The sequence below is a fragment of the Numida meleagris genome, chromosome 2 (genome assembly GCF_002078875.1).
Source record: "Numida meleagris isolate 19003 breed g44 Domestic line chromosome 2, NumMel1.0, whole genome shotgun sequence".
Classification (NCBI taxonomy): Eukaryota; Metazoa; Chordata; class Aves; order Galliformes; family Numididae; genus Numida; species Numida meleagris.
This window is the reverse complement of record NC_034410.1, coordinates 87,661,657-87,674,239: the sequence shown is the minus strand read 5'-3', so window position 1 is coordinate 87,674,239 and position 12,583 is coordinate 87,661,657. Positions and strand designations below refer to the sequence as shown.

General features: G+C 39.1%; 1 protein-coding gene across 4 annotated transcripts in view; it reads left to right on the top strand.

Moving 5' to 3' along the window:
- INVS (inversin) overlaps positions 1-12,583 on the top strand; it is a 90,457-nt gene that overhangs the window by 73,671 nt on the left and 4,203 nt on the right. For all 4 annotated transcript variants that reach the window (XM_021389210.1, XM_021389211.1, XM_021389213.1 and 1 more), the window contains 3 exons: positions 3,475-3,776; positions 6,660-7,458; positions 11,603-11,835. In XM_021389210.1, the coding sequence (XP_021244885.1) occupies positions 3,475-3,776; positions 6,660-7,458; positions 11,603-11,835 (1,334 nt within the window). The remainder of the gene's footprint in view (positions 1-3,474; positions 3,777-6,659; positions 7,459-11,602; positions 11,836-12,583) is intronic.

Sequence of the window (12,583 nt, the reverse complement as noted above, 5' to 3'; positions counted from 1 at the left end):
AGCCCAGGTTGCCCCAGGACTGTGTCCTGTCAGGTTTTTAACAGCTCTGCAAACAGAGACTCCACAACCTCTCTGGGCAATCTGCTCTCTGAGTCTTGTCTTCTCCAGGCTGAGCATTCCCAACTCTCTCAACATCTTCTTATGAAAGATGCTCCAGTTCCTTGAGCGTCTTTGTGGTCTTTTGCAGGCCTCATTACAGTAACTCCATACCTTTCTTGTACTGGAATAAGTAATTGTGATATTTCTGTGTATCAGGAACATAACAAAAATTAATGGCTGTCCTGACTTTGCTAAAGCAAATTTTGTCAAACCAATGAGATTTTCTTTTGTACTGTAATCACAAATTTCGTGACCATGGAGAAATAGTAGCCGCTGTTAAGATTTGCCTGAAGTTTTCATACATTTCTCTTGTAAATCAGGGCAATGTAGCTTGAATTAAACTGTGACTACATGGGTAAAAAACTGCTTAGAAGAACACATGCAGAGTAGTTCATAATGGTTCAACCTTAAACTGGAAGTCTGTATTGATCAGAATTTCGCACAAGGACACGCTGAATCTCATACAATGCAGTATTTTCACTTAAAAATTAAAATGTTAGGTTTGTCAGTAGTGCCAAGATGCAGAAGACTGCGAGTACTCTGAATTCAAATTTAGAATGTGTTAATGCGTGTGAGAAATGACTGAGTTAACAATAGGAGGTCAGGTAAGGACAAATGCACAGCTCTACACATTTTGCAAGACAAATTTTTAGCACTTTTATAAGGACCATGTTAAAGAGTCATAGTAGATCAGAAGCTGAACATGTCAGAAGTATTTTTAAAACAAACATGTGAGACCATATTGGCAAGAGACAGCTATTTACACAACAGGAAATATAACTCCTCTTGGTCAAGATAAAGCCTCAGCTGTAGTAGATTCAGAGCTGGTGATGTATATTTGCAGTTATGATTTTTAAAGTAACTTCTTCTGCAAGGATAACTTTATAAATGCTCTCCGGGCATATGGACATGTCCTAAACTTAAAACGTCCTCCACGGAGTAGATAGAAAAATCAAAGCATTGTTAACAGAATAGAAAAGATTGAATTCATTTTAGCAGAATTAAAAAATCAAAGCATCTCTGTCTTCACAAGTGCTTAAGGCTGAAACTGTTCTCTTGCAGATGCCAAAACCTTAGTTTCTGCTCTATCACTTTTTGCAATACAGTATAAATTTATGACTCCTAAGGACAAAATTCTGTTGCAATTAATGTGGACGATTTTAGTATGTTATCACTATGTAGCTGTAGTTGTCTAACGTTAGAGTCCAAGTTTGGATCCTGATGAGTTGCTGGAACCTCCTGAGAATAACTGAGAGCTGTGAAGTTAGAAACTTGGCTACTTCCCTTACCTGCTGATGAAACCTAATCTCCTAACTTGGAGAAGAATAAAACTTGAAAAATTTGATCATATCTTTCACTGTAAAACAAACTGAATTTCTCACTAATAAAGCACACCCCATGGGGAGGTTTGTAAGTTTTCAGATAACTATTAATCAGCTAAGCTCTACTTTGACAAGGATGGTGGCCGTTGAGTAGGGAGCTTTGAAATCCCTGTCTTCTACTATTTCATCAGTTTGACCTGAAAAATTAGCACACGAAAAAGACCTTAAAAAAAAAAAAAAACAACCGAAAAACAACCAACCTTTTACTTCTTCTCAATTTCCATTCTGTGGGATTTCAATAACTTTACAATTGGTATGTTGCTGGTGTTGTTTTGAGTTATCTGCTATTCCCAGAGCATGGGCCACTCTGGCTTCCTTGTATATCACACAGCCTTGGCTCACGTGTTGTTCTTCTATCAGCCTGAATGGAGGGTACTGGTATTAGGTGGCTTGGTTGTTGTGAAGAAAACAAAAATGACTGTTTTGTGAATACTAAGATCTGATTTATCAGATCTAATGGCAGCGAGATCCATACTGTACACAAGACAGACATCCCCACATGGCCTATTTGTGGAATGCCGATATTATTTGAAACTAACCACTTTTTTTCTGTGCCATGGGGAATAGTGAACCTCGGACTGCCAGGAGTGTATTTTTTAGATCAATTAACAGCTTTTCAGGTACAAAGTTCAATCAGCTTCTTCTGCAGCGAGTACTTGATAAGATAGTACTGACAGATAAAGTTAAGGCTTCTCCCTGGCATATCACACTGAAATGACATACACTGGCATTGATACGACTCACAGGAACTGAGGATGGCATGCTGCATAACTAACCTGTCATATGCTGTGCTGTGAGCTAATGTGTCAACAGTCTGCAAACTGTGTTGTAGCATTGGAAGCAAGTTAAAATATCAGGCAGCTACATGATACGACATTTACCAGCTGTCTATTCCAACAGGAAAAGTGTCACTTCATCTTATAACCAGTGCTTAATTTATAAAAACAAGTTCAATGGAAGGTAGATCCGTAGTGTTTGCTGCCTGTTATTGGGTTTATTCTGCTTTGCTGGAAAAAGATTGTAAAAGCTGAAGTGCAGTGACATTCCTTGTATTTCAAAATAGGCTGCAAAACATTATTGAACAGATGTGCCTTTCCTATCCTTGTCCAAAATTCTCTTTTATATCTACACTATTTAAGAGACGCATGACTTCTTTCATTTTTGGAAACCAAATATCGTAGTTGTAAGGGTAAAATATCTGCACAAAAGTTTTTAATTCACAGCTCTTATTTTCAGTATTTATCATTTGTGTAGTGTACAATCCAGTTATGTAAAATAAGTTCTTTAATTATGTATCAATGATAAACATACGCCAACAAATTAATAACATACCTAGTTTGAGCTAGTTTGTAATTGTCTGTATTAATTACAACATAGAACCAGTGATAGTATCAGCAGGGTTGGAACAGACCTCCAAGATCATCTAGTCCAATCGTCTGCAGATGACAAATCTTCTATGAAAGTTTCTGATTTTCAAATAAATACAGTGTATTGCATTACTGTCTTTATTAAAGCATGGTTCATAACTAATTCAAAGCATACTTATTAGTATCATGTTTCTTGTCTTTGGATAGCTTTTTCAAGTCTTTTCGATGGTACTTCTTTTCTATGATTTAAAAAAAAAGAAAGAGAAACTGCTTTTCTCTTTAAAAAATCAAAAGTATCTTTTTTTTTTTTTAACAAAATCCGAAGTTACATAGTTTTAAACTAGGGAGTGTTTTAAAATCAATTTTAACTGCTGCAAAATGAATGAGAAACTGACTTCTAAGGACTCAACTTTCATTAAGCTGCAGCTATGAGTCAGTTGTTGTCTGGATGAAGCTAAGACACTTCCGTGTAACAGGCGAGCATTTCTCACAAAAAAAAAAAGATGTCACAGTCAACGTTTTGTTGTGGCAGTGTCAGGTTTCTAGAGGTGAATGTCTACAAGTTGTATACACATGCTCCCAAGATTTTGTCTTTGGAATTCTTATGGTATTTACTATAATTACAGGAAACGTGAAGAAGAAAGTAAGAGAAAAGAAGCCAAGCTGCAGAAAGGAATGCGGAATATGGAACAAAATAAGTTTGGTTTACAACCGAGTACGGCAGATCAAGAGAAGACTGCCAACACCTTGCAGTTATCTAATAAACAAATTGATACGCAGAATAAGAGACCTCTCTCTGTCAACACTTCTCAAATTCAACTAGGGGGAAACAGTAGAGGTTCCCCTAAAGCTTGTCGCAGCAAAGGGTCGCCAAAGGAGAGTTGCCTGTCTTCAGAGCCTCAGAGGGAAGGTCATAAAATCAGGCAAGGTTTGTAATCATTTTTAGTTGGTGTGATTATCCTTTTTGTCTGTGTCTGGGGAAGTTTTATATACAGAACCTGTTCTACTCTTTGTATCTTCTTTCATTATTTAAACAACTCACATAGGATAAAGTTAGATACAGATTCTTTTTTTTTTTTTTGCATGTGTTCTGTCATCTTGGGTAGTCAAAGGTATCGGTATGCGCAGTGACTGTAACAATACCTAAAATACGTGAGAATAGTATGTCAGGAAATGTTCTGTTAGCCACACTATTTAGGAAAAAGAGAGATTAAAGATATTTGATGTATCTGTAGGATTCTTGAAGAATGTTAATGGAGAATTGTACCTCATTTAAAAACAAATGAGGGTAAAATTTCTTCTAAGGCACATCTCTAGCATATAGAAGGCAGCTTCATTCTCCATGACAGGTTTCTCCTTTGATTTGCCTTTAAAGTCCTCTTTCTGAGAGCATAGTAGGATATTTTTTGAGAAATGAGGCTGTTCATAGAAATGTGTCTAGAGAAGGAGAAGGACAGAGAAATTATAAAGGAAGAATGAACAGCCTTTTCTTTTACTGAGTCCAATACCCATTCTTTGCCAAAATTTTCTGTTGGTTTTACCAGTGGTAACTGCATTGCATCAGTCAGACTCCCACTGTTTTTTGGAACAAATATAATAGTGTTGCAGTGAAATAATAACCTGAAGGTAGAAGAAGTAGGTAGGTAGTTACATGCGAAACATGGAGTATAAGGTCAAAGTGTCTTCAGAGATCAGGACTGAATTTGCCAGATCTTCTGCATAGGATTCTAATAGTGATACTTAGGTTTGAAAAAAGCACATTTGTGTTCAGCTGCTTTTCCCTTTTACCTGGGGAATTCGAATCAGCAGTAAATGCCAGTAGCTCATAACTTGAACTTTTGCTTTAAAGGCTTCTCTGAGGTTGGATGTTTCTTGAAGTAGCTATGCCAGAATAATTTTTCCATGTTGATGATTTATAAGTAAATTTTTAACTTACATGGGCTGTTGCCTGGAGATTTTCCGTTTTTTGGGGTTTTTTTTTTCCCCAATATATATTTAAGAGAAGAATATAGTTTCTCCGAAGATGGAGTTTTGATTTTCTTCACCATATTACATTATGACAGTGTTGAGTGTGAAGAGAACAAAAATCTTGACACAAGGTTCTTCTGAAAATGCATGGTAACATGTCTACTTACGCAGTGAAAACAATTTACTTTCAGAAAGAAAACTCCCTCTTGTCCAGTCGAAAATGTCTGTGTTTGAAATGGAATGCTGTGCCATATTTACACAAACATTCTTTGTTCTGATGCCAGTGAAGCTGATGCAGTAAGGATCAACTCATGAAGTCCTTTACCCAGTTCTCATGAAGCGTTACAATCAATCCTCTTGTGACCAAAACTTCAGTGGACTTCACTGGAAGTTTTAGTGGAATTAAATATAAACTTAGATCCTGTGGGCTGGCACTTCAGAAAGATCTTCAACAGTGGAAACTAAATTTTTTGCACCTACTAACAGAATGCGAAAGCTATAATTTAGCTGGTGGCTCTGTTCTGATCTGTTCTCCTCTCTGCTCTGAAATCCTCTTTCCTATGTCTGTTATCTCATTTGCAACTGCCATTTCCTTAAGTGTATTAGCAACAGTTATTTTTTGAGCTCTGTACTTGATATTGTTTGGTTGCATCTGTGTAAGAAAGTTTATTTGAACCTCTGAGGGTTATCTAGAGTAGTTAAATGATGTTCTTATCTCAATCCCGCAGTCAGTAAGTTGTTCAGATTGGGAAGTTTTATACATACTTCTTTAACAACTTACATGTTTTAGGGATGAAATTAAAAAAAAAAAAAAAAGAGTTCTACATCCCACATTTACAAATCAGGTAGCAATTTTGGTGAGTTAACAATGACAAAGGCTGAGTTCTTTTTTCCTCACAACTGTAAAAACTGACTTTTTGGGAGAGCAAAACAGTGTTGGTTTTTTTTTTCCCGTCTTACCATATGCAGGGATATTTTCCTGTTTGCCAATCCTATATAAGTTAGAGTAGCCTCTCAGGCCATACTGACCTGTCACTATGATAAATCTCTATCAGAGACATTATTGATAATAATCCTGAATTTCTTCTGTATAAACTGTTATTCTGCCGCATTCAGCTATCCAGACAAGAGAGTGTACTGTAAAGGTGTTACAGTGAGAAATATAGCATGGTTTTACCAGGTTTTGCTTAATCCAGGCATTTACACTCTAGTCTGGCTGCCACATCATTCTCACAATAGTATTTAGAAGCAGCTGAACACCTGATTTATTTTTCTACCCTGGCCTTGGAAACTGGAAAAAAGAATCTTGCAACAAGGGAAAAATGGGAAGGACTTGAGAGTTTCATTTAGGAAATCAAAGGAAGTATTGACAAACGAAGCCCTCTGGGTTTCCTGAGTCGGTTACATTGTCATGATGTGCTGGGATACAAGGTGGATAGAGCAGAACTGGGTCAGCAAATAAGCTGGAAACAATGACAGTCTGTTAGGGTGTTGTCACTGGAACCAGCAGGTGTGTTAATGCAGCTGCATTCTTTTGCCATGTGGTGAGCTTGTTTGTGTGGAAAAGACCACTTTATTCAGGTAGGTAAATTCCTCTGTGAACTTCTTTAGGTATCTAATTCAAATTTAGTGCAAGAGAGATACATGGAGAATGGTAAGCAAGTGAAGGAGTTTGGGATGATAAGCAGGCAATCATTACCTCTTCTGATGCTTCCTGCTTCTATGTTTTTCTTCAAGTAGATCCTAGTGTGCCTCAAAGGTGGATGAGCTAAAGAAAATTAGAGTAATAAACTGTTTTGCTGGATCAGAGACTGAATGTTTGTTTCCATTTCTCTGTCTAAAGAGTTATTGAGAAAACACATCAGAAGCAAGCCGAGTTGTGTCCATTTCCATTGCGGCAAAGCAAAAGAGGTAACGAAAGTTGAAGCGAAACATCAGGTTGCAGCTGCCATGAATGGAGAAAAGCACAAAGAGCACACTGTGGAGGCAAATGGTGCTTCTGCTCGTGGTAACAGAAGGCATGCTTCTGCTTGTGGGACTGCTGGTGCTGGGGAAAAAACAAGAGATCAAAGTCAGTCTTCATCTGGTAACAGGGGCCATTGTGAAGGAACTTCTGTGGTCTTGTGCAATGTCAGTTGTGCTGGTGGAATTGCAAGAAATTCAAAGCAGTGTGAAGCTGTTCCAAAAGGCAAAAGGCATCAGCAAAAATCCAGACATAAAGAGGTAAATGATGAGAGATGTTCACCAGCTGGCTCTAGTAGACCAGGGAGTGCCAAAGTGGTATTTGTAAACACCAGAAATGCCACTGTTCGTGCCACAGAACACGCTAACAATGTGGGAAATAATGAATCGGCAAAAAAGACCTCCCCGTTATTGCCTGCTGAGACCGAATCTACAGGAACTGGGCCAAGAAATCCAGCAATGTGTTCTGCTCCTGAGGACAGTTTGAACTTGGAAAAAAACGGTGAAGTTGGATCCAGGAATGCAGATGACCAAGTATGTTCTGTTGCGTGGCAAAGTACAAATATTGAACTAATCCCTTTAGAGATTCGAATGCAAATAATAGAAAAAGAAAGAACAAGAAAAGAGCTATTTCGGAAGAAGAACTATGCTGCTACAGTTATACAGAGGACATGGAGAAGGTAAGACTACTATTTCAGTAGCTAGAGATGAGATGCATTTAGATGTAAACTGCGGTAGACATCAGCAGTGTGCTTTATTTGGTGCCTTTGCTTATAATAGTAACTGTGATAAATCAGGAACGTAATAATCTTTCACCCAACAAATGGAAGTACGTTCCAGTTGCCTAGACTGACATCAGTAAGTTCATAAAAAGTGCAGAGTAAGTGATGACTTTCAATAATTGGAGAAGTTATTAAACTTCAATTTCAAGCATTGATATTTCTTTATAGAGTGCTGATTAACACTCACCTGAGCCTAGAGTTACTGCTCTCATGCTCATTAGCAAACACATAGGAATGTAATTTTCTTCCAGCAGTCTTTTGTTACTGGATCCTCCACCATCATTTACTGCAACACCTGAAATTGTATTCTAACCTAATGGCTCAAGCAAATCCTTTGTTTGCTCCAGCTTTCTGACTGGTTAGTCTAAATATTGCTCATTATAGTTCAGTCATATTCCTATTCCAGTTCATCTCTTCGCTGTTGTTGGCATACGAAAGTGCAGTTGGCTTTTCTAAGTACATTCCTCTTCCAGTGGAAAGCTGAAATTTTGGAGAATGTTATTTGTAATTCGATTTTGAGCCTTTTGTGTGTATGTGTGTGAAAATTCTTTTTTGTATGGTATCACTGTACACAGCACTTCTGTACTTCTATAATCTTTGGTCTCCATTTGCTATTTATGACAAATTCCTTGTATCTACATTCAACTGCAAAGCAATCCCTTTTTTTTTTTTTCAGTAATCCACCACTCCTGCCATCAGCTCCAGATTTTTCCAAGTGCTCTCCATTGTTCTTTTACTTCTTTTCTAATTAGGAACCTGAATTCTTGTCTTGTTTTCAGATCCGTTGAGGTACCAAAATCTGAAGTAAGCCAGGAGTAGATGAGGGAAATACATCTATTCATGATACTGTTGCTTCTGGTGGTTATGCTGTTTTCAGCTGACAGCAAATTACAGTCCTTACAAAGCAGTAGGTGCATGGCACAGCTTTCAGTTGTAGAGTCCCCCACCTACCACAGTGCTAATTACAGTTACTAAGTAGGTAACCAGTGTGTGGCTGTGGGTCCCACTAAGTCCTGGTTGTCATTTGAGTCCAGACTGTAAAAGCACGCACGTGTAGACAGCAAGAGAACTGCACATTAGTAAAGAAGTATGTTGATGTTGTAGTATGTGCTTGAGATCTAGCATTTCTCTACTTAGCGTTAAATACCCTCGTCTCTGCAAATTTTATAGTGATAATTTTCTTACTGAGAATGTATTTTAAGCTGTTCTGAGCTACAACACAATGGCCCTGGTCTACTAAAGCATACTAAACTTCCCTTTCTTGGGAAGACGTTTCAATTCCCACAGTCCACAAACTTTGTAAATGTAGTCCTCGGAAGTGTGTTTCAAGGTGTATGCCTTGCCAAAGGTTAATTGCTCATCTTGCTCACTGAGCCTTGCACATCTGTGTCTGCTTCATGCTCATCTGGGGCACTGGGGCCACCGCTGTCCTCCGTGGTCCACAGTGAGTTGACAGAAGCTGGCGATAAGCTGGTACTGTTGGTCTCCTGCTGGAGTTGAGTGTTTCCAATCCATTATTGCTGCATGCGTACCTTACCAGCAGCATTTCAAGGTTTGAGCCCCTGCAACAGTGCGCCTGAATACCACTTACCATTCTGCATGGGCATCCTGTATTTTTGTGCAGTACTTTTCTTGAAGAATTATTAGCTATTTTGTTAAGGCACCAGATAGATTGATTGGTAGTGCATCAAACTTGGTCCCACTGTCTTTTCTCACTAGAATCAGAACAGTTTGTTACTGTCCTGGTTTTATGATTTTTGGTTATTGGTATTCCACATCATAACATCATGTAGTGAATGTACCTGGTTCTCAGAAGAGAAGGACTACTACATTCCCCAAGGTACTTTGCTCCTCTGTTACCATTTTCTGGCCGGAGGGAAAAGATAAAAACTCACAAATCACGAGACCTCTTCCCTTTTTCGGCCCGTCTCTCGTCCTGGCAGCACCTCGCTCTCCAGCCGTCTTATCGTCGGTAGTAGAGTAAGGCCTACCTTGATTTTGGGACATTCTCTGTATTGGATTTATCAGCTTAAATTGTAATTATATTGTATTATAGTGTGTTGTTTTGCATTCCGATATCTTATTTAGTAAATTAGTTTGTTTCTCCTCAGATTGTTGTCACTGTTCTTTGCTCTCAGGGCCATCTCCTTACCCTTTTTCCCCTTTTCCCTTTTCCCGGGGCGTGGGCCCGTGGGTCCCCTGTCCCATTCGTCACGGAACTGGGCTGAACGCCCATAAACCATTGACAGTTACAGGAGGAAATTAATTTAAAAAAAAAAAAGTCATACCCTGTAAAGATAACTGCCCACATTTCTGTTTCAGAGCCTCAGAGTTGTTTTCTTGTTGCTCAAAACTACCAGAAAACTACAAACGACGAATGCCAGCTAGGTGCAAAGGTGGAGGCCTGCGAATGCTTCATTTCTCGCATCAGCAAACGCTTCTGGCAGTAATTACTGAACTCCAACAGAACAGCTTACTGTTCTTTTCTGCTCACGTCTAAAACAGTTCCCCACTTGTTCTTCCTGCAGGGGTGTTCACGTGGCCTATCCTTAGCAAAAGTTCTGTTAGCAAGGCACAGTCATCGTCATGCTCCCCTCACTTTCTCATGCTTTTCCTCCACTGAAGAGTTCAAAGAGATGTGTTATCTAACCAAACAGAAACATTTTTCTTCTGTCCTTTAATAGTGCTCCTGTTCTGAAGCCGTGCAGTGCTTTATCTCTTGTAGGCACTGCAGATGTAACTGCTTGATGGGGTCGTTCCCCGCATTTGTTATGCACTTTAACGAGCTGTGGAACAGTGCATCTGAATTCTGAAGCTCCACTAAATTAAGATTAAATACATTTTTCTCACACAGCAAATTTCAGAGAGGTGATCTACCAAGCTGACTGAAAGTTTAAAATCGGTGGAGCTGTAAGGGAGCACCTCATCACATCCCTTTGGCTCTATTGTACTTTTATGTACTGATTTCCTAGACACGGCTGCCGTGTTGTTGGAATTACGTAGCTCATTGGCTTAAAACGTGTTTAAACAGTTTCAGTCTGGCTGTGTTGTCAGTTATTTTAGTTTAGAACTTGTTGCAAGTGGAGCAGATCATACTCACTTCTTTTCTCCCTTCCTTTGCCTTCCCTTTACCAAGGCCAGTGGGGATGGTGCTCAGTGTCTTTTCATCCGTTACCAAACACTTATAATGAATATTTTACAAGTGTTACTCAGTCTTCATTTGTGACAGGTTTGTATTGGGAAGATTCAGAGTTAATTGCTAGGCCAGTTGTGAGTATGAAATGCCAATATCTGAGGGATTACTTTTATCTCATTTGAGACCAGAAAAGGAACTCCGTTTGCTGATGCCACTGCTGGCACTCAGGGAGGAAAGACAGGTGACCTGCAGCTGCTTCTCGGAGCAGAACTCTGCCCAAGTGTGCCATAGCTTTCATGTTGAACCTAAGCAGCAATGGCAAAGTTGGGTTAGGAGATGGGGAGATGCTTAAGGGAAGGAAATAGCAAAAAGGAAATTGCTGCAAACAAGGTGGGAAGGGAGCACCTTCAGAGAATGCATGGAGACCAGCAGTTTTCTGTAAAGGAATGTGCAGCTGAACCCGTAAGAGCTATATTTGGCTTCTCTCTTGCACCAGTTCACAAATATGAAGTGGTAGAGCGCAGCAGAAATACTGCTATTATTTTATGAGCGTGGGGAAAATGAGAAAACAGTTGTGATTGTACTGTTAATATTTATAGATGGCATCCTCCAGATTTTCCGTGCATAGTTAAGCAGTTGATAGGTTGATGTTACAGAACTATAATTTTGATACCTGTAATACCAGATCCTTATCAGCTGTGTGAAATAATGGGTGCATGTAGAATTGAATCCAGTTCCTACTTTTACTTCTGAGCAAACATTTCTCATCCAAATGACTTAGCACATCAGTGGGAGTTCTGTTTTCCCAGCTACTCATGTAATCTTCCATGTGAACTGATGCATGGAAAGCACTAAAGTTAAAACAGGTCACCTAAAACAAGTGCTCTTCTCTTTTGTGCTCTCTAGTTACCATCTCAGACAGGAGTTGTCTCAGCTTCTTAGTGCTAAGCGGCAGCGCAAAGAAGATGAAGACAAATGGAGACAAGAGACAGCTGCCTTCCTCATTCAAGTTGCTTGGAAGAAACAGCTGAACCATAGCCCTCAGAAGTCTGTTCCTTCATGTAAAAACCTGAAATCTGTAAACAAAACCAGCTCGGCCGTAAAAACCAGCAAGCAGTCCATCCTCAAGCAGATCTATGGTAATTTTGTTTTCACTACACTTTGTTTTCAAGAACCATAGGATTAATTTTATAATGAAGCGTTCCCTATGGTTTGAATTCTCGGATACATTTTTCCACTCAGCTGTTAGGGATTAAAACTATTTATAACATTTAGTCTGAAATCTCAAGTGTTCTGGATAATTCTATAACCATTTCAGGTTGAAAAAAAATACGTTGGTGATTTAAAATGGTTTCTTCTAAAGCTGTTTGAATCACCATATCATTATTCCAGCACAGTTCTTCAGCCACCAAATCATTCCCTTGCCAGAGTTGCTCAAGTGTACAAATGTGGAAAGAGAATGGAGCTGTTAAACTGGGGACGGCCGGCTGCATCGATGCACAGTGGCGGTCTGTCTGGAACACAGTTGAACTTTTTAAGCATTGCTTTTAACTTTTATGATATACGTATGTTAAATATTCCCATGTGAAGAATATGATCTTGTTTGATTATCAATAACTTCCTTGCTTGAAGACAGCCAATCATCTTTATTGGAAGAGCAAGATAATCTTTTGTAGCACTGCACTGCTATATGCACTCAATATGCGCTGTGCCAAGGAATGCATCCTGAGGAAACAACAGAGGAAAAGCATTGTTTTTAAAACTCAAGTTCCTTCACACTGTGATCACCAATGGAGTACAGACGTGCTAGCTCTGTGTACTTTAACAGGTGGCACCTCACATTTGTCATGGCTCTGCAGTTTAGGTATCTTTATTTCATTAAAGATC